The 26,563-nt window shown below is 44.0% G+C and overlaps 1 protein-coding gene across 4 annotated transcripts in view; it reads left to right on the plus strand.

Annotated features, from left to right (window-relative positions):
* The first annotated feature begins 1,762 nt into the window (after positions 1 to 1,762).
* Positions 1,763 to 26,563, plus strand: part of Samd13 (sterile alpha motif domain containing 13) — a 38,143-nt gene continuing 13,342 nt past the window's right edge. Inside the window, exons 1-4 of one of the 4 annotated variants that reach the window (XM_029474875.2) lie at positions 1,763 to 1,812; positions 2,109 to 2,316; positions 6,453 to 6,538; positions 23,681 to 23,792. In XM_029474875.2, coding sequence (XP_029330735.1) covers positions 6,486 to 6,538; positions 23,681 to 23,792 — 165 coding nt within the window. In that variant the 5' untranslated portion in view covers positions 1,763 to 1,812; positions 2,109 to 2,316; positions 6,453 to 6,485. Of the gene's footprint in view, positions 1,813 to 1,839; positions 2,317 to 6,452; positions 6,539 to 23,680; positions 23,793 to 26,563 lie in introns of those variants that run through there. The other 3 variants (XM_029474876.2, XM_085835439.1, XM_029474878.2) reach the window with 3 other exon arrangements.

A 26,563-nucleotide genomic window follows, 5' to 3' on the forward strand; every position in this document is an offset into this window, starting at 1 on the left:
TTCCTAGACCTAACTCAGGAGCGACAACACCGGGATTCTAGGTCTCGGTGGCCTCCACATCCCCTGGCTGTCTTTGGTCTCCTTTGACCCTACAAGATCATATTTTATCTTAGAATCTTCCGTTAAATTTCTTTCCTGCTGCCTTTTCCTTTCCGCTTTGCTCTACTAATGTATCGGGTGGCTACCTATGTATCTATCACTTACGATTAATTTATTTTATTAATATAAAATAAATATATATTTATTATTAAAATTAAATATTTTTCCCAAGATGTACTTGGTTTCCCTCCCCCAGCTCCTTCCAGAGCCTCCCCCCACACCCAAATCCATTCCCTTTCTTTTTCTCTCCCATTAGAAAACAAACAGGTATCTAAAAAATAATAATAAAATATGATGAAATTAAAAACAAAGCAGAATAAGACAAAACAAGCGCACAAGCCAACAACAACAAAAGAGCCAAAGAAACATATAAATGCAGAGGCACACACATTCACACATAGAGAAAGCCCACAAGAGCACAAGACCGAAAACCACAAAGTATCAGCACTGGCAATCTACTGCCAGCCATGGATCTGCCCGTAAGTGTGGTTGATATAGCCTTTGCAAGTGGTTATCAAGATGGCTTCTGAGTCGAGGTTGGAGGCTTTTGTGTCCACTGGCACCCTGTCTGGCTTAGCTCCGGAGCAGCTGTTTGCTCATCTATTTACCGACTATTACAGATGGGCGAGTGGTATGTGGTGTGTGTTCCTTGGTGCAAGTGTCTTTGTACGTCTGTGTGAGTATAGAGACCAGAGGCAAACTCAAGTGCTGGGCTAAAGGTACAGTCTCCATTTGTTTGTTATTAGTCTCTTTTTGGTCTAGAACTAGCCAAGGACCCCAGGCTAGCTGTCCAGCAAGCCTTAGGGATCCCCTGCCTTCCCAGATCTGAAGTCACTACACCTGGCTTTTTTCTCCTTGCTGGTAAGTGTCCTTTCTGGCTCATTTTTCATAAAATAAGCCTAATTTCTAGAACACTTCCTGAGATTTTTACATTTAACAGGCAGGCATGTTACTGCCCGAGTTATCTCTGCAGACCTCACCGGCTATTTCAAGAATACGCTCCAGGAAAGATCTTTTTTAGCTCAGTGTCTACAGCAGCAGTTGCCAGGCCTCTCTCCCTCTCTCCTCCTAACAACGAAGAGAAGTGACTAAGTACAGGTGACTCCGAGCTCCTCTCCTCGGGTTACACACAAAGCCACATCTTCAGCATTAATCCCGGTGTTGCTTTATGGATGGAAGAGAATGGAGTAAATAAATAAACAGCGCTTTGTAAAGAGTGCTATAGAGTGGTCTGTAAATGGAGAGTCCAATTACCCTAGGATGGAGCGATGCAGTTTCTTCAACAAGAAAAACAGGAGCTTCTAAGCAAAGTATGCGAAACACGTGTTCCCAGGGAAGAGGAAATTGAGCCCTACAAAATAGGAACTTGGCCTGGGAAGTGTCTTGTAATCATAATTGCTAAAGTTAGACTTACAACTTCAGAGGGGTTATCCACAGAATATGTTGGTAACCCGAAAACCTCCGCTGTACAGAGTTTCCCTGGAGGAGCCCCTCCCTTCTGCTCCCTGGAAGTTTTGAGGCTTTGGCAAATGTCCTCCTCAGACTCCCAGCGGATTCGGTCCTTTCCCTCTTAGAGCCTCTGCCTCTCCACGCTGCCTCCGCCCGGCTTCCGAGACCCTCCGGCGCCACGGTGGACTACAACTCCCGGCGTGCCCCGCGCTTCGGGCCGCTCTGGGCTCCGCGCGTGGCGGCCACCGGGCGGCTGGGTGGGAGGTAAGTGATGGGCTCGCAGGCCGTCCTGGGAACACGCCCGCCCTCCTCTCCAGGATGAAAGGAACCGGAGAACACCAGGATAAGAGCAAAAATAAGCAAACAAACAAAACACCCAAATTACCCCAAACGCCCGCCCTGCGGTTCCCTGTGAGTTCGGTGCTCCGCGGGCGAGCACTTTGTCACCTGGAGTGGAGCAGGGCAGAGCTGGCGGGACAGGACAGGTCGTAGGTGCTAGGGTCTGCGCCACACACCTAGCAGCTCCCACCCAACACTGAGACCGCCCTGTTCTCCCTCAGAATCTCAGAAGAAACTTTTCCCTCTGTCCCCCGCACCACCTCCAGTTGCTTAGACGACGCTGGCGGGGAAGACGCCGGTGCTTTGCCCAGGAGACGCCCTTCCGGACGCGTGCAGCCCTGCCCTCGGGGACTTCGGTCCAGCGCGGGACCAGGTGGAAGGTTCCTACAGAACAGCCTGGCTTTCCTGGGCCGTCGGTGCTTCCTGGAGGTGGGTGCGGGTCAACATAGAAGCCAGTCAAAGTGCGCTCTTCCTGCTGGCCTCCCCTCCCCCATCCGAGGGCACTTTCAAGTGGTCCCAAAGGTTCTCTATTCCAGAATCCAGAGGCCAGGGTATCCACAGCTACCCCAGTACAGATGTCCTGCCTTAGAAAATCCTGTTTGGGCGCCCCTACACACACACACACACACACACACACACACACACACACACCACGTTCTGCAATCACAAAGCATATAACATTCACGTGCTTCACGTAACTCAAATACAGTGTTAACATAGTTAATATACATGTCCCTCAGACAAGAGCAAATGGCTAATGTGCTTGTGGAGTGTACAAAGATGAGTGGCTGAATCCACACAGACATTCACAAATGTCCGTTTATTTCCAAAGTTAGAAACTAGCTGGTAAGTGACCTGTAACACTTCCAGAAACACATTTACGTAGGCAAACTTTTGAACACGGCAGGCAGGAAGGGAGGGAGAAGGCGCTTGGGGAAACGCCAGAGTCCTTGCTCCCATGAGTGTGCCTCAGGAACTCAGGCATGCCTACATCTCTTTGAGCCTTTCCCTTGGAGAATGTGATCAGAGCTGCTTTGAGAACTGATCTCAGCTGTGCTGTCCCCTGACTCCCTTACCCACCAGACTTACAATGCAAAGCCATCCATTTTATCTTTTGTCATTGGGAAATGAGTTAGGGGTTCCCATGAAGTCCCAGAGTATGGATCTGCTGACGGTCAATGATCCGTGACCCTATTTTGGTCATTCATGATAATGCACCCACATATGGACCTCTGCCCCAAGTAGTACATAGGAATACTGAGCAGTTACCATTCACCCCTAAAAATTTACAGCTGCTTGTTGCAATGAGACAGTAAGAGGCAAAGCCCAGAAAAGAGAGACTTTGAAATAAATGTTTCTCAGCTATGGTCTTTCAGGAAGCTGAAAATTTCTAATGTTATTCCTAAAATCAGGTGTGTGGGTGATTTTGGCATTCAGGATCCAGATTTAGACTATACCTGTTAACCTTTGATCTCTGAATGTCCTTAAGGCTTAGTAGAGAAAAGGGAAGCCAGTTTATCCTAGGTTCTGCCTAAAATGCACACATCTGACTTGCTGAGAACCGAGGGTCCTCAGGGTCCTCGTATTGATCTTTGAGTGTTGTTTTGAGTGGGGTTTATTAGTTTTGTCACTGTTTTGGCTTGGGTTTTTGTTGGTGCCAAGCATTGGGGTCAGTGGATATCTTGAATTAAAAGCATCAAAATGTTGCTGTTTCCCACCACATATATACAATATGCTAAGTTTTATGGGACAGGAATATCTCCCCACCTCAGGACTACCACCCCTATACACACACACACACACACACACAGAGAGAGAGAGAGAGAGAGAGAGAGAGAGAGACAGAGACAGAGAGACAGAGAGACAGAGAGACAGAGAGAGACAGAGAGAGGGAGAGGGAGAGAGACAGAGAGAGAGAGAGACAGAGAGACAGAGAGCAGAGAGAGAGAGAGACAGAGAGACAGAGAGAGAGAGGGAGAGGGAGAGGGAGAGAGACAGAGAGAGACAGAGAGAGAGAGAGAGAGAGAGAGAGAGAGAGAGAGAGAGAGGAATACCACCTCTATATACACATACCTACAAACCAAGTAGCAGTTTCCAGCCAATCCAGGAACTAACTGTAAGATTGAACAGATAACAATCAAAAACTCAACCCTAGTCTCTTTCCTCTACTCTCAGTTTCCTGAATTGGAACTTAAGATGGCGGTAGGTTGGCATGCCTTAATTATATGTGACCTAAGCAGGATCCAATGCTCAGGGTTAGAAGTGTTGACTGAATTTTTCTTGGGGGGTTGGGGGAAGGGCGGGGGAGGTGTTAAGTTTTTTATGCAACTGAGACAACCCTTAAATTGGAAGTTTTTCTTTTGTAGAGAAAAGGGGTTTGCTTATTTCTGTTTGGTTTTGATTGGCCTCCTGGGGTGGAGTGTGAATGTTTGCGGGAGCTCTGGTCTTCTATTTCATATTCTCTCTGAGAGATGCTACTTCCTATGAGGAGTGAGGGATTTGCTAGCTGACCAGAGCCTTCCTTATCCTCACAAAGAGATTCCTTAAAAGCCAGCTGCTCCGGGAACTTTGTCCCCGCCTCTGTTAGGAAAAAGAAAGACTAATGCAGGACTCAGCTTCTGAGTGTTCACTGTGGACAGCCCGTAAGCCCTGGATTTTCTCTGATTTTTCCCTCAGGGAGAAGGCGAAATAGTTTGAAACATGGTATGGCTGCAGAAGAGCCTGTGTGGCAACAGGGAAGGGTTAGGGGAAGTAAGCAGCTACGGAAAGAGTTTCTTGCTTGTACACGGCATGTGCAAGGAGAATTCTGCCTCTTTGGAAGTGGGGATCATCCCCACTAATTGCACTGAAGGTAGTTAGCCAAAGTGAGCAGGCACGCTGTAGCTTTAAAAAGTCAGCCATGAACCAACCAGAAGGCAGTTGCGGCTTGTGTGCGATTCCTAAGTCGTGTTGGCTGCACGCCAGCCTGGTTTTATTTCCCTGTGTCAAATTGTACCTCCTGATTTGAATTCTCTTGCCCGACTACTCTGTGAAAGAAAGCATTGGGGTTTCTTTGGCTGTTCTTGATAAGCCTATAAAAAAAACGCTGTGTTTTAGTTGCTTCTAGGTAGGTTTGCTTTTTACCTTTTCATGAAAGAAAAGGGAAATAAATGATAGTAAGGATAATAAGACGGCGTGGTGCGCTGTTGCAGAGCGTGGCTTCAGTTGTTCTGTTTTGTTTCTGAGATGCATCGAAAATGGTGAATGTGTAATAGTTTCCAACTAAAGTGCCATTCTTCATGTGGCTGGAGCAGCGTCTCTCTCTCTCTCTCTCTCTCTCTCTCTCTCTCTCTCTCTCTCTTTCTCTCTCTGTGTGTGTGTGTGTGTCTACTCTGTGACTGTGTGCATGGGTGCTAATATCTATATTATATATTAAATATTGGCTTAGCAGTGATCTTAGAGGCTTGGCAGTTGGAAGTTTGTGTGTGTGTGTGTGTGTGTGTGTGTGTGTGTGTGAGTGTGCACGCGCACAAGCGCTCTGATCTCACACTTGCAATGTTGTTTGCTAGTCATCCACTTCTGGCAGAGTAACGGCATCTTCTGAATTTACTGAACAGTGCACTTGCGGTGTCACAGGGATCCCTGGAGAAGGAGGGTCGAAGTCTAAAGTGGTCTGAGAGGAAATGTATTTAATTATGGCTTCAGCTGAATTCAGGGAAACAGATTTCTAGACCAGGCTTTTTAGTTTTACTTTCTTGTATTTAAAGCAGGTTCCCCCCCTTTTGCTAATTGTATATAAGTTGGGGAGGGCTTTTATCTTTTATACATTCGTCACCTGATGAACAAAAAGACAGTGGTGTTACTGTATCTCAAATGTTTTTATGGTTTTACATAAATCTGATGAGCTGCCTACCCCCTAACCCCCAGCCCCCACACAGATCCTAACATCCCAACACCCCACCTTGAGCACCACCACCCCTTTTGTGATACAATATCTGGGGGTTTTGTTGTTATTTTGGTTGGTTTTAGTTGTTTGTTTGTTGTTGGCATTTATTTATTTATTTATTTATTTATTTATTTATTTATTTTTAGCTTTCTGCTTTACTTTGGCATGGCTACCTTCCAGATTGCGTTTCGCTAATAATATATGAGTAGGGGAATACTTTCTGACAAAGGCTTTAATTAAGTCCCTTCTGCATTTCGTTGAAAGATAGGGGACCGAAAAATGAAGAAAAAAAATCACAGAAGGGTCCAGAAATGAAGGCTTGTTTTTCTCTCCTTCTGAGTATGGGTTGCAATGTCTTCAGGGAGCTAGGCATTTGGAGGAAGCCCTGCCAGGTCACAGTCCCTCGTTTGGGAGGAGGCTTCAGTTTTATTTGTACATTCTTACTGTGAAGGCAATGCAAAAGAAAGCACCCTGAGCTGTCCTCCAGTCTCTGAGCTGTGATCCCGTCTCTCCAGCAGGAGGGGACTGGAGACAGAAACGACCATGAGTGAACTGTGTGGACTTGTATGTTTCCGGTTGGGAGTATGTCTCCTCTCCCTTTTGAAGAATTAAACCCAAGCTTTTCTCCCTTATTGATTAGTTGCGGAAGTAAAGGAACTCTGCCCGCTGCCCCATGCTCTCTGTCAACATGGACAACAAGGGAAATGGCCCTGTCGGTGTCAAAAAGTAAGTGAGGCGGCCTTCCGAGTTCTGCTTCTGCCAACCACGCAGGGGCCCAGTGTCTGTTTGCATTCTCCTTGGCTGCTGGGGTATGTCGAGTCCAACTCGACCAGCAAGAAAGATGCAACCACCGGTTCTTCTTAATGCAGTTTTACTCAGGCAGCTTCTCTTTACAAAATCCCCCAGCCTCTCTGGTTACAAGTGTTTTTCTCCACTCCAGCCACAACCATGCCTTCACCAATCACCACAGGTCACATCACCTCACCAGGCAGGCTTGCTCAGCCAATCAGGGAGTAAGGGCGGGCCATCCACCAAACATGGGCTTGTTTACTGCCTGGAGTAGATTTCCATCTGGCTGGCCAGGGAGCGTGGAATGGCTTCCCATGGGGTACAGTTTGGGGGTCTAGTCATCTCCATTGGCCACCAGCTACCTGTCCTCTTCCCTCTTAACTCCAGCTGCCTGTTCTGTAGTTCAGCTCTGTGACAATGGTGATGTCAGGCGTGTGTGTGGAAGGATGATGGTTTCAGGCCACGCATCAGAGAGTCTTGAGGATTTTAGCCCCATATTCTCATTTGAGGCAAAAACTGAGATGGTAGATTCCCCAGTCCATAGGCCGCTAGGTGGGCGCCCAAACACCTTTCAGTCTTTGTGTTTGTTTTAATAATGTCACATCAACCTTCAAAACTAGAAGTGATTATTGTGAGGAAAGAAATTCACGGTCATTAAATGCTGAGATTGACAACTTCTCTGCCTGGCTTTTGAACCTTTCCTTGAAGGTGGTATGTTTCAGTGCATATGGAAAGGGTTTCGGAATATCTCCTCTCACTCGGACACTCCCATTTACGTCTGCTGTCTAAGGGTTATGTGTTGGAGTCTTTTTAATAGGAAAATACAAGGAGACTGTGGATTTGCTTATACACAGTAGACCATAAGAAAATAGTACCTTGCAGGATGTCATTGAGTCCATCAAGAGGAGCTGTATTGAAACTGTAGCCCTCTTGGTTACGGGGAGGAAGAAGGTTCCAGGTGGTTGTCCTTTCTTTCCTTTTGTTTAGCGTCTTGTCCCTAGAAGCCGTGATGGGTGAGCAGGGGGCCATGTGCTGTGTGCTTATGAGTAGAATGTATGTTTTGCTTCACAGAAACGTTACATTAAAAGTAACTCAATAAAATCCGCTTTAAAACAATTCCAGGAATGGGTGCATTGCTGAGGCAGTGCCGCTGCCGACTTTTCTGTTTCAGAAGAGGCAGACAACGGTGGGCGGGGCGACAGTCACGTGCTCTCCGTGGTCGGGACTTGTGAAAGATAAGCTACAGAACAAGCAATGACAGGGATATTCTCTACAGTCTTGTCCAGCATGGTAGCCATGAGCTCCGCATGTCTGCTAACTACATAGTAACATGATTAGTGTACCTGATGAACCCGTCTTCATTCTTTTTATTTCAATTTGAAGATGAACAATTTTAGTCAAACCTAATAAGGAAGCCCTGTGAAGCCAGCTTCTTGGGTAGCTGAGGTTGGCTGAAGGCCCGACATGGGTTCTAGGGTGAGTTCAAGGCTGGCTTGCGCAATATACATGTGGCCCTGTCTCAAAAATAAAAGAGGAATTTGGAGGTAGCCCGGTGGTAGAGCAATCGCCCGGAAGTGTGGAGCCCTAGATGTAATAATCCCCAAGAGTAACAAAAAAATGGTGAAATATGATGCATGCATATAACAAACTAGATGTATTTGAAAGTTAAATTTTGGTAAGTTTTAATGATTTTATACCCATGAAACCACTGTTACCATTGAGATAATGAATCTCCCCCCCCCCATCTCCACTGTCTTCATAACCCTCAGTAGTCTCTCCTTCCTATGTTTTTCCTGGGTTCATATCCCCAGGCAACCATGGGTATGGATATGTCATTGTAAACTACTTTGACTTTTCCAGAATTTTGCATAGGAGTAGACACTATACACATATAATATGCATATAAAACACCTACTTTTATGGGGCTGGTGTCTCAACATAGTCTGTAATTTTATGCATACTACTGTATTACTGGTTCATTGCTTTTTGTTTGGTTGTTTTTGTGTTTTGTTTTGTTTTGTTTTGTTGGTTGTTTTGAATCAAGGTCTTACTATGTAGCCTTTGCTTGCCTGGGACTTGTTATGAAAACCAGGCTGGTTTGGAACCCACAGAGATCTGCCAGCCTCTGCCAGCCCTGGCTCCCAAGTGCTAGGATTAAAGGCATGCATTACCGTATGCAGCTTGGTTCATTGTACTGCAGAGTGATATTTTGTTAGATGGGCATAGAACTACTTATCCAGCTACATGATGCCGGGGAGTAGAGGTGTTTCCATTTTTGTAGTATTATCCAAATAAAGTTTCTTTGATTGTCCATGTCCATGTCTCTATGTGAATGTGTGCTTTATTTCATTTGTGAAAGTACTTAGGAAGGAATTAGAGTGCTTGGCTACACCATAGGTGTATGTTAAACTTTTAAAAAACTTTTTCCCAACCTCATTACTGTCAGCAGGGCATCCCATTTCCTCATGAAATCATTGTCCTATTCGCAATAGTTGGTGAGGGTTTAGTTCTCATTTCCCTAATGCCCTCTGATTTTAACTGCCTTCGATGGTGCTGATTTGATGTCCATAGATCTTCCTGCATGCACTGTCGTTCAAATGTGTCATTGGCTTTTATTCATATTGGTTGTGTAGAATTTTTATGTGCTATGGATATATATTTTATTGGGTTAGAGGTTTTTTTTTTTTTCTTCATATTTGTGCCGTAGAATTTCTGAGTATTCTCAGTACAAGTTCGTTGCCATGGCTTGAAACTTTCTCATAGTTCATGGCTTCTCTTGTCCTTCTTCTCTCTTTAATGTCTTTGGTTTTTAATTTTGCTGTCGTTGCATTAATTTATTTATTTTTTTTATGGAGAGTTCTTTGGGTGCCAAATTTAAGAATTCATAGACCAAAGTCTTGATAACTTTCTTCTAAAAGCTTGATAACTTTAGGTTTAGGGATGTAGAACTATGATGTTTAAGTATGTTAGGCTTTTTTAAAGATTTATTTTACTTTCATGTATATGTTAGTGTCTCTGTGTGGGTCTGTACACAAGTGGAGGCCTGAAGAAGGTGTGGGACGCTGTAGAGATGGAGTTCTAAGCTGTGGGGAGCTGCCCAGTGTGGGTGCTGGGACCCAAGCCCAGGTCCTCCGAGAGCAATAAGCACTCTTAACCTCTGAGCATTCCTACAGTCCCTCACATTAGGTTTTTAGGTTTTATGTGGCATGTGGGATGAGAATTAAAGTAGTTTTTGCTGTTTGTGATAGCTTGTTTGTTTGTTTTGACCTATGGATAGCCACTTTTTAAGAACCATTTATTCAAATGCTTCTGCAACTTTTTCTTTTGACAAATTGATTCTATATGTGAGTTTATTAGTAGACTATTCTGTTCTGTTGATTGCTTGCATATATGTGTATCAGTGTAGCACCGTATTGATAATCAGAGCTTTAGTAATTATGGCCTCAAGTCAGGTAGTGTTACCTAACTTTGTTCTTGGTTGCCATGGTAGTTTTGGTTTTTTATATTTCCTTACTGTTTTAGAATCAGCTGTTTCCACTACCACCATCACCACCCCCAATAAGGAAATCTGGTGGCATTTACATTGACAAAGCCTGCTGGTGTTTTCATTAGTACCTGCATGGGTTGGTTTGGGCTGGACTGACACAGTGTTAGGTAGTTTTTGATTGTAGGGTGGGCATCATGGATGTTACTCTGATGGGTGCTGGATTTTCCTGAGAGTCCTGTAATTGCATGATATAGATTTTTGGGCACTGTTTTCTTAGAAGCTCTTTCAAGTATCTCTTTAAGTCCTATTATCCCAGGACCAGAGCTGCATTTGCTCTAAGGCTGCCTGGCCTTTTGCTGAGACAAGACCCTCCTTTGTAGCGCTCCAGTACTCCTGAGTTATGAGATTGTCTTTTCTGTCAGGTGAGAGAAGGCACTACCTTTGTCCATGCATGAACTCCAGTGTTTGTCCCCTCCCTCTGGTATTTCTGGGTGATTTTTTGGCCTCAGCCTCAGGTAATTCCTATAGAGAGTTCTGCTGAGCACTTCAGGGAAGCCCTGCGCAGGTCTTTCCAGTTGGACTCTATGCGTCTTTTCCTCCTCCTGTCTGTCTAGAGTGCACACTGAAAACCTTTCCAGGCCCTCAGTCACTGGTCTAACATTTCTTCTTTCCCTTCTTCCAGGGTCATGGTCTTTTAGTGGCTATGACCAATGTTTTGAGTGCCATATTATTTTATATATTTTGCCTGCCTGTTCAGTTCCGTTTATGAGTAGAAGAGTAAACACGGCCTCCATTACTCCATCCTGACTGGAAGTAGGCATCTCATTTAACCCACATGACCACAGGTGGCTATCCATAACGTGGGAGAGGGAACAGTTGGAGGCTAATGGAAACTCTCTAAAAGCATGAAACATGGAGTCTTAAGGGTGTGGCTGTGCATCGTAAGATGTTTGGCAGCATCCACAACCTCTGCTGTTGGGTCTCCATTATACCTAATCTCTGTCATGGCAATCAAACTTGCCTCCTGATACTGCCAAAAGTTTCCCAAAGCACAAAACCGTCCCTCTTTGGGGACCTGTCAGGCATCCTGAGCAATGCTGTGTCTGAGGAGCATGTGACACTGACTTCAAACGACTCATACATGGTGCACACATGATGCACACATGACACACACATGACTCACACATAATGCACACATGACACACACATTGACATTCTTGAATGGTCCTTTCTGCTTGAGCCTGTAATAAAAGGACCATACATTTTAAACATATTTCAATCTTGAGCATTCCTTTGCCTTCCCTTTTGTGCTTCTTGCTTCATATATTATAGAAGAGAAAGAGAAAGAGGCATAATAAAGCAAATGTTGTAAAATACTGACAAATTGGGGAATCTGGGTGGAAGGTATCTGAGATATTTGCACTGTTGTTTAGTTTTCTGTAAATCTGAAATTAATTCTTAAAAAACATTTTGTGCCAATGAAGAAAGTAAGAAGAGACGAGATGGCTCCCTTTAGGAGGAAAGCAACCCACTCATCCCAGTTTAGGAAGCCACAGGCCAGCAAGACTGACATCGAAGGCTTGTGCTCGAGACTTTGAATCGGGTCATATCTTCAGAACACTGGCGTTCATCTTGATTTTGCTTCTTAGATATCAGAAGAGTAACACTCACTTAATTTATCCCTGCTTTAATTTTCTTAACAATAAGGAAGAGACTGAGGGTTGTAAGGATCGAAAGAAGATATGTGTGCAATGAATTATACAGTGACTTGCAATGACAGTCATTATGTTCCAAGTTAGAGAGCCTCACAGAGCCGCGCGTGGTGGCGCACGCCTTTAATCCCATGCAGAGGTAGGCAGGTTTCTGAGTTTGAGGCCAGCCTGGTCTACAAAGTGAGTTCCAGGACAGCCAAGGCTATACAGAGAAACCCTGTCTCAGAAAAAGAAAAAAGAAAAAAAGAAAGCCTCACAGTACCTACTGTGAGTCAAGCCTATCTACTGTGAGTCATGACTTGTGCTGTCTTCACAAATAGCATTTCACTTGATTAATGCAGTCTTTGATATTTAAATATACTACAGTATTTAAAAATGAATAACCAGAAGCCAGGAAGTCACCATGTGAAATAGATTTTCGTTTGAAAATCACATGGGAAAATGGCAAATCTGAGATCTGAACTCAACTGTTTGGAATTCAAGATGGCTCATCTGGACCCCAGATAGACTCTGAGCTACCAAACCTTTCCTCAGACCTATGAGCTGGAGTGAGTTTGGTTGAGGTATTTTGTAGCAAACTTGTCTCAAAGTTGAACGGGGTTTTATGTTGTGGCTATAAGAGAATCAAAGCAAGATGGAAACTCCAACTTTAGGTCTTTGCTTTTTCAGGCTTGTTGCCCTAGTAGCAAAAGGCTACATACTAAAACATATACTTAATCTGTCTAAGACATTTTCATCATGCATATTCACTACTTGGTATGTGTGGGACTGTTTCACATAAAGACATTTTCATGTGATACCTTGACAGTTTTAAACACTACAAAGGAGCGCTCTTCCTGCTTGCTTCTTTCATTCAGTCACACTAAAATCCCCAAGACTTGAGCCACAAACCTTGGGTTTTCTAATACAAATCCTTGTTTAAAATTATTTTGTTTCTTTTTCATCTGCATCAGTAAGATGTTGGAACCACCAAAGCTTTTGTTCTACTGAACACTTTCTGAAGGGCAAGAAATTCCACAGATATTTAAGTGTCTAGTTAGCATGTAAGGAGATACTCAGTGTCTTAGTTAGGGTTTTACTGCTGTGAACAGACACCATGACCAAGGCAACTCTTATAAAAGACAACATTTAATTGGGGCTGGCTTACAGGTTCAGAGGTTTAGTCCAGTATCATCAAGGTGGGAACATGGCAGCATCCAGGCAGGCATGGTGTAGGCAGAGCTGAGAGTTCAACGACTTCACCCAAAGGCTGCTAGTAGAAGACTGGCTTCCAGGCAACTAGAATGAGGGTCTTAAAACCCACACCAACAATGATACACCTACTCCAACAGGGCCACACCGTCTAAAAGTGCCACTCCCTGGGCCAAGCAAATACAAACCATTACACTCAATACTGAAAGTGACAAAGAAAATGCAAATTAAGTCACAGTCACAAACTCATTCACTTGGTAAATATTTAATATAAAAATAAAGGGATATATATCCCTTTATAATGGTATTTTCATATATACATATATGTGTGTATATATATACATATCTATCTATATATGATAAGCAATAAGTCTGTAGCTACTTAGATAATTTAAAAGTTTCTAGAGGTTATTTGTGAAACAATGAAACAAATTTCAGTGGTGTGCTGTATTTAACTATCAAAAATGTTACTTTAACATTTCATCAACATAACATTATTGGAATGTGTCACATTTCTGCCATGTTTTATTATCCTGTTGTGTAGTTTCCAGTTCTGCATATCTCTGGTTGAACACAGATTTTCTTCTTAGATCTGCATTTGTATTTCATGTAATTCACAGTTGGAAAAGGCATGACCACACACCCAGCCAATTCCAAAAATACGTCCTTTCCACGAGGCCGTGGGTCCAGTGTTTATCAAGTGTCTGTCTCATCATAGACTCATTAAAATTTTATTAATTAATAACTGTAATGAAACATTTACTGGCGGTAATCAGAAGGGGACATTTAAACTGCTACTTAAAACCAAGAGAGTAGACCCTTCATGTCTAGAAGTAAAACAGAGAGGAAGATTTAAGTGGCATAAGCAAAATCATGGGCAAGCTAGAGTTGAGCCTGTTGTCCATTTGACTCAATTCAAACCAAAGCTGTATTGAAATCACCGCTCTGAGTTCTCAGCCTTGGGCCTGAGAACACACAGAAAGCCTCATGAGCTATTTGCTTCCCAGAAGTCTCATCCCTTGGGTACGGTGCAGCTGAATGCGCCCACCCCCACTTATCTGAATATTTTTAAGTGAAAAAAAAATATCCCAGAACCTTTGAACCATTCCTTCCTTTTCCTGGGTCAGCCTTTATCCAGATCTCTGCTCGCTGCTATGATGGGAGAAGGGGGCGGGGAATGAAGAGAAAGTGAAATCCCGTTTAGTTGCTGAGTTCTTAGGTTTTTTTTTTTTATAAGCAAAGAGATCAACATTAATTTATTATAATTGGAGTTAAATTACTTTTAGCCAGAGGCTATTTTAAAACACGGGCAAAGAGTGGCATAATTTGATTTAAAAATAAGTCATAAAAATAAAAGCAGTGCAAAGTTAGAGTCCATTTCTGAGTGTAAAAATAAGTAGCGTATAGAAAGAGTCTTAGGGAAAGAGCAGCATGACTGATACATTGCCGTAATCAGAGTCTTAGGGAAAGAGCAGCATGACTGATACATTGCTGTAATCATTAGCCAGGATCTGAGGCTCCTTTTCTCTCATAAACTGAAAGAGAGCTGTAATGGTTAAAAAAAAATAAAAGAGTTGTGGAATTCAGACAGATTATATTTATCCACGGTGTCCTTGGCCAGCCTTTTATTTGTGTGCCAAGTATCTGAAAAATGCAAACTTGAAGAAGAGTTTATTTGGGCTCATGAATCTCAGAGGCTTTAGTCAGCGTCAACAGTCTCCATGAAGTTAGACACAGCATCATGGTGGTGCAATGGTACCCAGCAGCAAAGTTGGTCAACTCATGGTGGCTGAGTAGAGATAGAATGCAGGGCGAGATCTAACTTTCTGTGACCTACTTCCTCCCACTAGGCCCCATCCCTTAACAAACCACCTGCCAATCTTGCCATCAAATTATGGATCCACCAGTGGATGAATTCAGTGGTGTGCTCCATGTCAAACCTCAGCACTCCACCTCTGGTTCCCAGAGGCCCACAGCCTTCTCATAACCCAAGATGCACCTAGTTAAACCCCAAGAAGACCCTTATTCTTAACAGTTTCAATATTGTTCAAAAGTTTAAGCCCAAAGTCTTCTCTGAGATGGGCTGCAACCCTTAGCTGTGAACCCCTGTGAACACAACTTAAAAATTGTGTTCTTACAATACACAATTACCCAGGAATCATTCTTAGTTAAAAAAGGAGATAGTTGACATGAGAGTAGAGATGAATAAAGTCAAAAGAAGACATAACCCAGCAGGAAAAATAGGAAGTCTGTAGCTTATTCAGGGTAAAAGGATGTAGGATCCAAAGAGCTGGCAGGCAGCCCCACCCTGTGTCTTGCCAGTTCAGGCCTTAGGGCCTGTCCACTCATTTGTACCATTCCCTGCCTGCAGATCTTCCCAGCAGACACTCATGTTTACTGGAGATATTCAGAAACTCTCATAGTCTCGTGCATTTCCCTCTCAGGAGCTGCCCCCAGGGAGTCCAATGCAGCTGCACACTTCCTGTTCTCCAGAAGGCTCTGGGATTCTAGAATATTACATTCCACATGCCTGCCAAACCAGAGTTAGCCTCAAGCTCAAAAAGCAGCCAGGTCTCTTGGGCTGTGACTTCTGAGGGGCTGGATCTTGGGAAATTGTCCACTACATCGACTGTACACATAGGATGTCCTAGAGATAGCTCTCCTCCAGGGAGAGTCTGTTGGATGCATTTACATTTCTGCACCCTATAATGTAACCATAAAATGGGTCAGAGTCTTGCTTTCTCATGAAGTATCCTCAAGGCTTCATTCTTATGCCCAGGACAAAGTACTTGGCTTCTTTTTAGTGGTCAATCTCTAACAAACTACAATGCTTCGGTCTCACCTTGAGCACACACCCTTTCTGGGCAGACTACAAGTATTTCCAGTCGATCCAGTCTGCTTTTGCTCCCAATCTGCACTGCGGCTCTGCTAGTAAATCATAGCCTTACAACAGTGTTGAGCGTTGGTGCCGAGCAGCTATAAAATACCCTCTCATGGACTAACTGCTGCACTCCCAGAGTCTCAAGGCACACACAAAATGCAGACAAACTCATTGCCAGAATGTAACCTGAAGACCGCTAATCCGATTCCATTATAGTTCTCACCCTGTGACCTTATGGCCAGGCACTCACTGTCTGAAGTTCTCTCAGCTCTCTGGTTCTCCATCAGACTCTGCTTAGAGCATTCTAGACCCCTCCAACCTTTAGCTCCACGGTTTTCTAGTTTTTCTCACAAACTAATTCCTAGTTTTTCTAATTCAAATGGACAACTAAAATTGTGGCAACAACTCGGTTTCCAGGTACCAGTTTTCTTTATCAAATACCAGACACAAGGACACCACATCCCCATGGCTTCCCATTGTTCATTCAGTTGCTGTAGGATGGATATGTAACACACTTAAGGGAATATCAAAATGAACAGCATTGTATTAGCATTTGCTTGAGGAGCTCTCTCTCTCTCTCTTTCTCTGTGTGTGTGTGTGTGTGTGTGTGTGTGTGTGTGTGTGTGTGTCTTTTCTCTCCGTGAATACCCTCACCAACATTCCCAGAAGTGTGCAGATTGACAGTGAAGATCATTCAGCCATCATAATCTTTCTTCTCTGACCAACCCCCAGCGTCTATGCATCATAAACACCATAAACTATATCTGAGCTAGATCCTGAGAAAGGTCCTGCTATTTTGGCCAGCCTCCATGGAAAGAGAAATGGAGACATTTTTCTGCTAGCACTTAAAAATAATGGTGTATCGTCCACTTGGTGTGGTGGGCAGCACATTGGTCTCATAAAATCATGATTGTGCAGATATGAAAATGCTCACAAGAACATCTCAGTAAAGTTGCATATATGTGTGTGTGTGTGTATGCCAGGTTTTTATTTGTTGACTATCAAAATTATTGCATCTTTATCTCTTCTTAAAAGTGAGTTATATCATTAAAGGAGAAGGATTTTCTAGTGTTCGTTATTCAGTCATGATGTAATTTTCACTGGCATGTGGCGTTCCTAGCTGTATGCCCATGAGCTAGAAGAAGGGTAATGGACACACGGACTGGAGAAAGTAAGAAAACTGAAGAGCAGCTCTGCCCCTTTACTTTCTTGATATTTTGAATGAAGCATAATATTCATACATTTTCAGATGTCGTGCCTATAATGTAACACGTTTATGTACATTTTCAAGGAAAGACTCCACTATGATAGTAAGTAGGAAGTATTAAAGAGACCATGGCATACTTCTGTCTCGTTTCATCAATGCAAAACTCCGGCCACAATGGAACCACCATCTCAGAAGTATGGAATGGTGCCATTTAAATTCCTGCTGGAATCTGATGTGTACTTGTGATAACATGTGAAGACAACAGTCCATTTAGAGTGGAGAAAGTTGAATATCTCAGTTTGGCAACAAAAAAGGGCTTTGAAGCAGGCACAGTACTACCCCAGCAAACAAAGGGCCATGCAAACCTACCCCCAAACTCACCCAGCTACAGATACCATTCGGTCTTAAATCCTGCCTCTCCACATTCCCTTAAGATGACCTTAAATGATACAGTACTGTCCTCAGAACTGTCGCTGAAGACCCTGATGGGGTCAGCAAACTCAACCCTCTTTGAAGCTCAGAAGCTGAGCGTTTGGAGTAACAATTTTTTAAAATTTTTATTATTTATTTGTTTGTTTGTTTATTTATTGTCTATTGTGCAAAGCAATCCTGTTTTTGTTTTTTTAAAGGTTTTTAAATTTTAATTTTATTTGTAATTCATTTTTACACTCCATATTCCATTCCTCACCCCTCCCATCCACGCTCTGACTGCTCCACATCCCACACCTCCTCCCAACCCACCCGTCTCCACATGGATGTCCCCAACCCCCATCCCACCTGACCTCTAAACTCCCTGGGGCCTCCAGTCTCTTGAGGGTTAGGTGCATCATCTCTGAATGAACACAGACCTGGAAGTCCTCTACTGTATGTGTGTTGGGGGCCTTATATCAGCTGGTGTATGCTGTCTGCTTGGTGGCCCAGTGTTTGAGAAATATCGGGGATCCAGATTAATTGAGACTGCTGGTCCTACAGGATCGCCCTTCTCCTCAGCTTCTTTCAGCCTTCCCTAATTCAACAACAGGGGTCAGCTGCTTCTGTCCATTGGTTGAGTGCAAATAACTGCATCTGACTCTTTCAGCTGCTTGTTGGGTCTTTTGGAGAGCAGTCATGATAGGTCCCTTTTTGTGAGTGTTCCATAGCCTCAGTAATAGTGTCAGGCCTTGGGACTTCCCCTTGAGCTGGATCACACCTTGGGCCTGTTGCTGGGCCCTCTTTCCCTCAGGCTCCTCTCCATTTCCATCCCTGTAATTCTTTCAGACAGAAACAATTATGGGTCAGAGATGTTACTGTGGGATGGCAACCCCATCCCTCACTTGATGTCCTGTCTTCCTGCTGGAGGTGGGCTCTACAAGTTCCCTCTCCCTATTGTTGGGCATTTCATCAAAGGTCACTCCCTATGAGTCCTGGGAGTCTCTCACCTCCCAGGTCTCTGGTGCATTCTGGGGGGTACCCCCAGCCTCCTATTTCCTGAGGTTGCCTGTTTGCATTCTTTATGCCCTGAGGGCCAACAAATATCTTTTTAAATGACCAGTCTTTAACTGTTCAAGTGGGACAGCTAACCAGCCTTCTGTTGCATACATCCTAATTAGCACGTTGTAACCCCCTTAGTTGTAGCATTGCTTGGCTGTTTCTGTTTTTTCTCATGTAATTGGCACCTCTCCAGAGGCAAGAATTGTGCATTCTCTGTTCTTTATCCTGCACCTAGTGCAATACTGGGAAAAGCATAGCTGCCAATCAGTAGTTGTCCAGTGCTGAATTCAGAGGAAGAGCACAGACTTGCAGTAAAGAGTCTCTGGAGTCTAGTTCTGGGGTGATCTAACCTACTATTTAGGGTTATTTAGGGTGCTATTTAGGGTGAGTTCCTTCCCTGTTCTGAGCTTCAACTTCCTAAAAGTGGGTTTTAAAAAGTGGGTTTCCAGTTCAGATGGGGGTGCAAGACTGACGTTTTGTGACCCAAGAGAAGCATATCACACTCTGTAGTCCATCTCCCGTACCACGTCTTTGTGTGTCTACACAAACCTGCGATTGATGCTGGTAAAGAACAATCATGGCGTTAAACAGGTCTGTCCTCTTAGGGTATGAGCAGTCCCATATTGTTAAATTTTTCTAAATTACCTCAGTCTTCTTGGCTATCTAACTTAAACTAGACAGACCATAAATGTATACTAATTAGTTACTAACCCCATTTACCCTGGGTGGATTCCCTCACCCTGCCAATGAGAAAGTGACACTTCTCAGTGCCCCAGGACTTGCCCACACCACCAGCACTTTCGCCAGCCTTTTTTTCTACAGCATTTCAAATTGTCAAGGGCATCTCAGAGTTGTGGATGTGATGGTGTTAAAGCAATCCAAAAGGAATCCAGAGAGCCTCGGTCTTGAAATCAAACTGCAGCACACAGTTATCACAGTCCAATACCATGCTTTTGAAGACAGATGGCTAACTGAAGTCAACCACAGAAAATGTGAACTTGAGTTTTTCCCAGGCACTTAAAAGTCTGCTCTGTGGGACTCTGCTTGTTGCTAAAAGTGAGACTATTAGAAAACCTAAAAGATTTGTTAGACTAGCAAGCTCCTGCAGAAGCATTCTTCAGGCGCATCATGACCAAGTGACGCAAGGAAAGTGGAGCCTTGAAGACATTCCTCAGGGTCAGCTCATGCTTGTTTATTTTGCTAAGGTGATGAAAAATCTCAGCACACAGATCACCCCACCCCCAAAATCACATTGGTATAAAAATGTACTTGATTATTGTTATTATTATTATTGTGAAAATGAGTTCCTCCCCTCAGAAATATCACTGATAATTTAAGTAGTAGGAAGTCCTGTATTCAAAACTATAAGGCTGTTATGGTCGTCTTACTTAGGGTTTCTATTGCTGTGACCAAACATCATAGCCAGACAGAAAGTTGGGGAGAAAGGGTTTATTTGACTTATATTTCCACACTGCTGTTCATTCTTGAAGGAAGTCAGGACAGGAATTCAAACAGGACTGGAACCTGGAGGCAGGAGCTGATGCGTGGGGTGTGGAGAACTGCTGCTTACTGGCTTGCCACTTATGGCTTGCTTAGTTTGCTTTCTTATAGAACCCAGGCCTATCAGCCCAGGGATGGCACCACACCCCATGAACTAGGCCCTCCTCCTCAATCAGTGTTAAGGGAAGTATTAAAAACTGAGTCCACACTATTGGCAGCAAGGCACTGATGGGCTGGCCAGCCAGGCACTGGCAGGCAATGGCCTGCCTGTTCGCATCTTGTGGAGACTCTCTGACTCAGAGCTCTGAAATCTTTCCACCCAACTTGCTAAGGCTACCACACCAGCCCCATGCTTCAAAATTCTCACAGCCTTTGGGGTGCATTTCTTGCAAAGCCATGCTTTACTGCTGTACCTTTCTTTCTGGAAGCCAGTCGAGCTGCCGTGTGAAGGAAAATACCACACAAACTTAGTTCAGAATCAATGGTAACTCAATCACCGGGTGCATCAACTAGAATCCTAATCTTGTAAGCCATATTAAATCTAAATCTTCCAGTGGCAAATCCTGGTGGGTTTGCCATCTAAACCAGGAGACACTAGTAGCTACATCTTGTCCTGTTACTATCCCCACTCAAAAACCCCTATCTCACCGGGCGGTGGTGGCACATGCCACTCGGGAGGCAGAGGCAGGCAGATTTCTGAGTTTGAGGCCAGCCAGGTCTACAAAGTGAGTTCCAGGACAGCCAGGGCTATAAAGAGAAACCCTGTCTTGAAAAACAAAACAAACAAACAAAAACCCTATCTCTCCCCTGCCTCCTCTCTTCTTATGTCCAACCTGGAAGTCCCGCCTACTTGCCCAGTGATTGGTTGGTTCCTTTGTTCATTAGAGGAACGTTCACAAGAAGTTACCTGAGTGGGTGACTCAGTGACTCATTCCTGGTCCAGACAACCTCTCCTGGGAAAGCAGAATTAACATCAAAATACAAACAGCACCGTGGCCATCCACAACAAATTAGTAATTGAGAAAGTGTCTTACAGCCTCTCAAGGAGGCATTTCCTCCCTGAGGCTCCTACCTCTCTACTCACTCTAGCTTGTGTCACATTGACACAACAACCAGCTAGCACATGGTAGTTTTGTTGTTGTTGTTGCTTTGTTTGTCAACTTGACATAAGCTGGTGTTATCTGAGAAGAGGGAACAACAATTGAGCTTAGCCAGCGTTCCTACTGTAAGTCCATGGGCATTTTCTTGACTAACGATTGAAGTTGGGCTCATTACAAGTGGCGCTACCCCTATGCAGTGGTCTCAGGGTCTAAAGAACAAGACAAAACATAAACAAGCAACAAGGATCAAGCTAGTAATCAGCATCAGGACTCTGGGCCCTACCCGGACTTCCTTTTGATGGACTGTGACATAGAAATAGAAGCCAAATGAACTCTTTTTTCCCCGTGTGGCTTTTTGGTCATGGTGTTTTTTCACAGGAATAGAAACTTGAAGACATAGGCAAACATTGCTTATGATTCAGGCTAAACTTAAAGAGGAAACCCATCTAACTAGTTGGCTCTAAATGTTTATAAACTAAGGATCATTGAGAAATGAGCAATGGCATGTCCATTGGTAAGCCACGGGCTCCCTTTTCTCTAAGAATGGAAATCGGATGGCCTGGTTGGTTGGTTGGTTGGTGTTCTATTGTAGCGGTTATTGTTTGTTTGTAACTGAGTGTTCAGGTTCTTGCTATGAGTGAAACATTATGTCTAGATTCTGGCCATTTAGATGTGTGAAGACCTTCTGGGATCTCTCCAAATCTAGACATTTTGTCTTAATGGCAAAAAAGATCTTTTTGACTTGGACTAAATATTTGAGCAACCTAATTCCAGAATGGCAGTCTTCTCACCACACTGGGGGTGGGGTGGGGGTGGGGGTGGGCGGGTGAGGGTGTCTGCTTGCCATCAAGGCTCTGTCTCCCAGATGTCCTCCAGCTCCCCCCTCTACTCTGAGTCCAGAGCCATTAAACCCTAACATGACAAAAACCCAGGGGTGTGATGCCAGTGAAGGCACCACCATCCATTCGGTTTCATGGCATGTCTACCCCTGTGTTCTCTGTGTCTCATCCGACACCAAGCAGTGCTGATTTTATTGTTGACTGTTTTAAGGCATGCACCTTGTTTTTCTTAGCCAGTGCTCTTGCCTGAGATCCTGACCTGCAGAGATAACTATAGTACATTTCTCATCCACACCCTGTCTCCCCTTCTCCCTCCTCTCTAGTACTCTTTTAGAGGTGCCTCAACTACATTACCCATTTCCCATAAGGCCATTCACCAACTTCCCGCTTCTCTTAGGAGAAGTCCGAAATCCTCAGTGTGGTCTCCAAGACTGTCATGGCTCCTTGGCTGGCTGCATCCCTACCACAGATCTTGGAATAATCCTCACCTGACGTCTTTATAGTCAACCCCTGATGGCCTTTTAGACCTTGCTTCAGATGAAATGGTCTAGGTCTGGCCTGTCACAGTGCAGGTTCATGTCCTTCCCAGCTGTTGGAGGATCTTGCAGCTGTACGTGCACAGTCTGTTGGTGGTCAGTGTCCTCTCAGAACACTGAGAGGCACATAGACAGGGGTTGTTCTGTCTTTTGCTCCCAAATGCATTCCTAGTTGGAAAGGTGGAGGTCTTTGTCCTGAAGGACTTCCGTTAAGCTTGTAGACACCTACCACAGGATCAGGAGGCCTTTGAAGGATTTAATCAGAGAAACAATGAGCTCAGATGGCCCTTCTGGGAACTCCTTGGGTGAGGTGTAGACAGACCCACCTGAAGTAAGATCATCCCAGATGCTGCACCGTTGCTTTTCTTTCTCACTGTCATTTTCCCACCTCTCTGAACTACTGAGAAGGGTTACCTGAACTTCTCAGACAGCTGCCTTATTCCATCTCCCTAGTCACTGTAATTCATTTTGAACAATGTTGACTGACTTCCTTAAGCACATGCTTGACACTCAGAATAATACAGTGAGAACCAGTCAGGTTCACATGTGTATCTTTGATCCACATCTCTCACTAGAGTCCTGAAAAAAGTGTTTACCTCGGTATGACAGGTACTATGATGATGATTTGAATAGAGTAGTGAATCTCAGAGCAGATTATAACTTAGGTACTTTCCTTGTGGTGCCGGGAAGTACCTTAGCACAGAGGCGACCCTTGAATAGGTAGGAATGGTAAGGTTTCATCAGGTAGAAAGAGTGTCATAAGGGGAGGGGCAGAATGCAGCAGAGAGGCCTTCTAAAGGAATGGCTTTCTGAGTCACATTGTACAATGAACATTCATACTGAAATTACAATAGACACATTAAGCTATAGCCTATCAAAAATGAGTAGAGAAGAGGTCTTTGTGGGAATCACTTTCATTAAAGCTCAAATATCTCACTAAGAAAGCATTGGTTGCACCAACAGGAGTAGTGATCACAAGAAACCAAGACACAGAGGAAACATCATGAGTCCTTCCGTGGGTAGACCGGGATGGACTCCGAGGGAAATGAGCACCAGGCTCCTGGTGAGCTGGCTCAGGCCAGCCCTGGGAGGCAAGGCAGTGAGCCTGTGCTTACCTGCACACACGCCACACTCTGACAGGATTTGTATTTTGCAGTTCCATGGAAAATGGGAGGCCTCCCGATCCTGCAGACTGGGCCGTGATGGACGTTGTCAATTATTTCCGAACAGCAGGATTTGAGGAGCAAGCCGGTGCATTTCAAGAACAGGTAACTCAGCCGGGCGTGGTGGCACACTCTTTAATCCCAGCACTTCGGAGGCAGAGACAGGCAGGTTTCTGAGTTTGAGGCCAGCCCGGTCTACAGAGTAGAGAACAGCCAGGGCTACACAGAAAAACCCTGTCTAAAAAAAAAAAAAAAATAAAACCCCAAAAAATAAAAACCAAAAAACAAAATAAAACAGATAACACAGACTGAAGAGACACAGTTCCCTGACTCCTCACACTGAGAGGGGAATGAAGAGGGAGACCAGAGAGCAGTGAGGGGACCAAGAGGCACCTAGACAGCAGCAGCAGCAGCAGCAGCAGCAACAGCAGCAGCAAGAGACTGGCAGCTGGTGGTCACTCTCTGCAAGCATAAAGCCCTGCGGCTGGAGCAGAGCTACACAGAGGCTGGCTAAGATCATTTCTAGTGGAGGCCCCTAAAGGACTGATCATGCTCATGAGTGGAAAGAACCAGTTCTGTCTTCATTGCAGGAGGCAGTAGACAGCAGGAAAGAGAGAGGGAGACAGACTCATTGGTGAGACACATGGGACTAGCTACCACTCCTGGCTCCGGGTCCCAAGGGATGGTTCAGCCCTAGTGATTTGCTTTGTGGGTGCTCGTCAAGGCAGAGCATAGGGTGCAGAGTCAGGCTCAGGTTTCTGTGCACCTGCACATGTGTCTGTCTGTCCGGGAGGAAGGTTACTGGAGCACCATGAGTCTTTGTTTCACGTCTTTAACATGAGATTGTCCATACCTGATTGGCAGTGATGTCGCTCTGACAGTTTAAAGGAAAAATATACAAATTTCCCCCCAAAGGTCTTGGCACAGGATTGATGTTCAAAAATGTCAATTTCTTTCTCTGGGACCCAGGAGTTGACATTAGAGACAGGGAAGAGCAGGCATCTCTTCTCTGGGTAATGTGTGACTCCATTAAGTAGGCTGAGCCAGCTCTCTGGCAATGGCTCTCCTAGAGGTGGCTAGGGAAGAGCTTATGGTCCTCCCTTCAGAACACAAAGCTCTCCCTCTACTGCCACAGCCTGTAGTCTCCTTTCATTGTCTCATAATCTAGGTGAGAGAATTAGAAACTGAAGAATATGTCTGGCTATCCGTGTCACATCCCTTCACCAGAGCTTATTAGCACAGTCCAAATTCAGATAAGTAACCCTTTAAATGCCACGTAGGTCAGTCTCCTCCAGCAATATTTCCTTCAAACTTGATCGTTATACATACTTATTTTTTTGTTAGCTTGGAAAATTTGCCAAAATAGAAGCTTAAGTGACCATACACCCACTGGAAGAATTAAAATTAGAAAGAGAGTTGGTGCCAAATGAGCGTGTGTAGCAAAACAGGATGCTCCCACACTGCTGGTTAGAGTGTGAAAGAAACACTCACACCTACCAAGATCAGCAGGTTCACTCCTGGGTATTCACCAAAGGAAAACGACCGCCTGTCTACAAGGAGATGTGCCTGAAGCTGTCAGCAGCAGCTTTTCCCACAGTCGGCAAAACTCGAGGAAGCCTGGGTTGACAGTTGGATACAAAATGAGTGTACAAACCTTGATGTCTACATAATGGAATAGCACTCAGTAATGAAAACAAAGGAATGCCTGACATATACAGCATTTAGATGAATATCAATAACATACTGAATGAGAGAAGCATTATGCACCAGACTTCATGCCAAATGAGTATGATACATTATCAGACTGGTAAAACAGATCAATAGCCAATTTAAAAGAAAATGCTTGGTCATGAATAGGCAGAGATGGGGAATGATTTCTGAAGGATATGAGGGAACCTTCTGGTGACACCAACATTCTGTATGTTGATAAAGGCTACGTGTGGTCGTGTGTGTATGTATGTGTGTGTGTGTGTGTGTGTGTGTGTGTGTGATCTTACTTAGGGTTAGTGTATTTATTACTTTTCTGTTGTGATAAAACACAATGACCAAGACAACTTATAGAAGAAAGAATCTGTTTTGACTTCTGGTCCCAAAGGGTCTATCGAGGGTGACTAAGTATAGCGGCATGTGGCAGGCATGACAGCAGGAGCAGGAAGAAGCAGATAGCTCACATCTTGAACCATACATACACAGCAGAGCCAGTTAACAAGACCTGGGAAGAGCCTGAAAGTCAGATTGCAAAGCCTGCCCACAGTGTTATATTTCCAACAAGACCACATCTCCTAACCCTCCCAAATAGAACCACAAAGCAGGGATCAGGTATTTAAATCTGAGCCTATGGGAGGCCTTCTCATTCAAACCACTACAGTTGGGACAAGAAAGCTACACACCACTGTCTCCTGATCAGGCTGTGGACTGTCAGTGTCTACATATGTAGCCACTGCATGGACACTGGCTTGTTCAAATTACTCATATCTTTATGTTTCATAGCCTATACATTTTATATGAGAAGGAAAAGAACTACAAGAATACTCAACAATGACATTATATATATATATATATATATACATATGTAAAATGAAGTAAGTTTAGAAAATAGTAATTGTAGAATTTAAGAGGAAGGATGTACATATTCGCAAAAAGTTATTTTCCTCATGTCTGAACATTTTTATAATAAAATTCTAGTGGAAAATAACCGCTCAGGTTTGAAAGTAGAAACTATTATGTCTAGAGCATATTTTATTTTGGGTTTTTAATGGTACAATGTCCATTTATGTCATTGTAATTGAGTAGCTCTCTTCTGAAATTAAATTTAAATAATGCCTTTAAAAGGTTTACAAAAAAGGGGGCTTAAATAAACACTTTTCTGGCCAGGT

Source organism: Mus caroli, unplaced genomic scaffold, assembly GCF_978045245.1.
Source record: "Mus caroli unplaced genomic scaffold, Mus_caroli_1 scaffold_3, whole genome shotgun sequence".
Classification (NCBI taxonomy): Eukaryota; Metazoa; Chordata; class Mammalia; order Rodentia; family Muridae; genus Mus; species Mus caroli.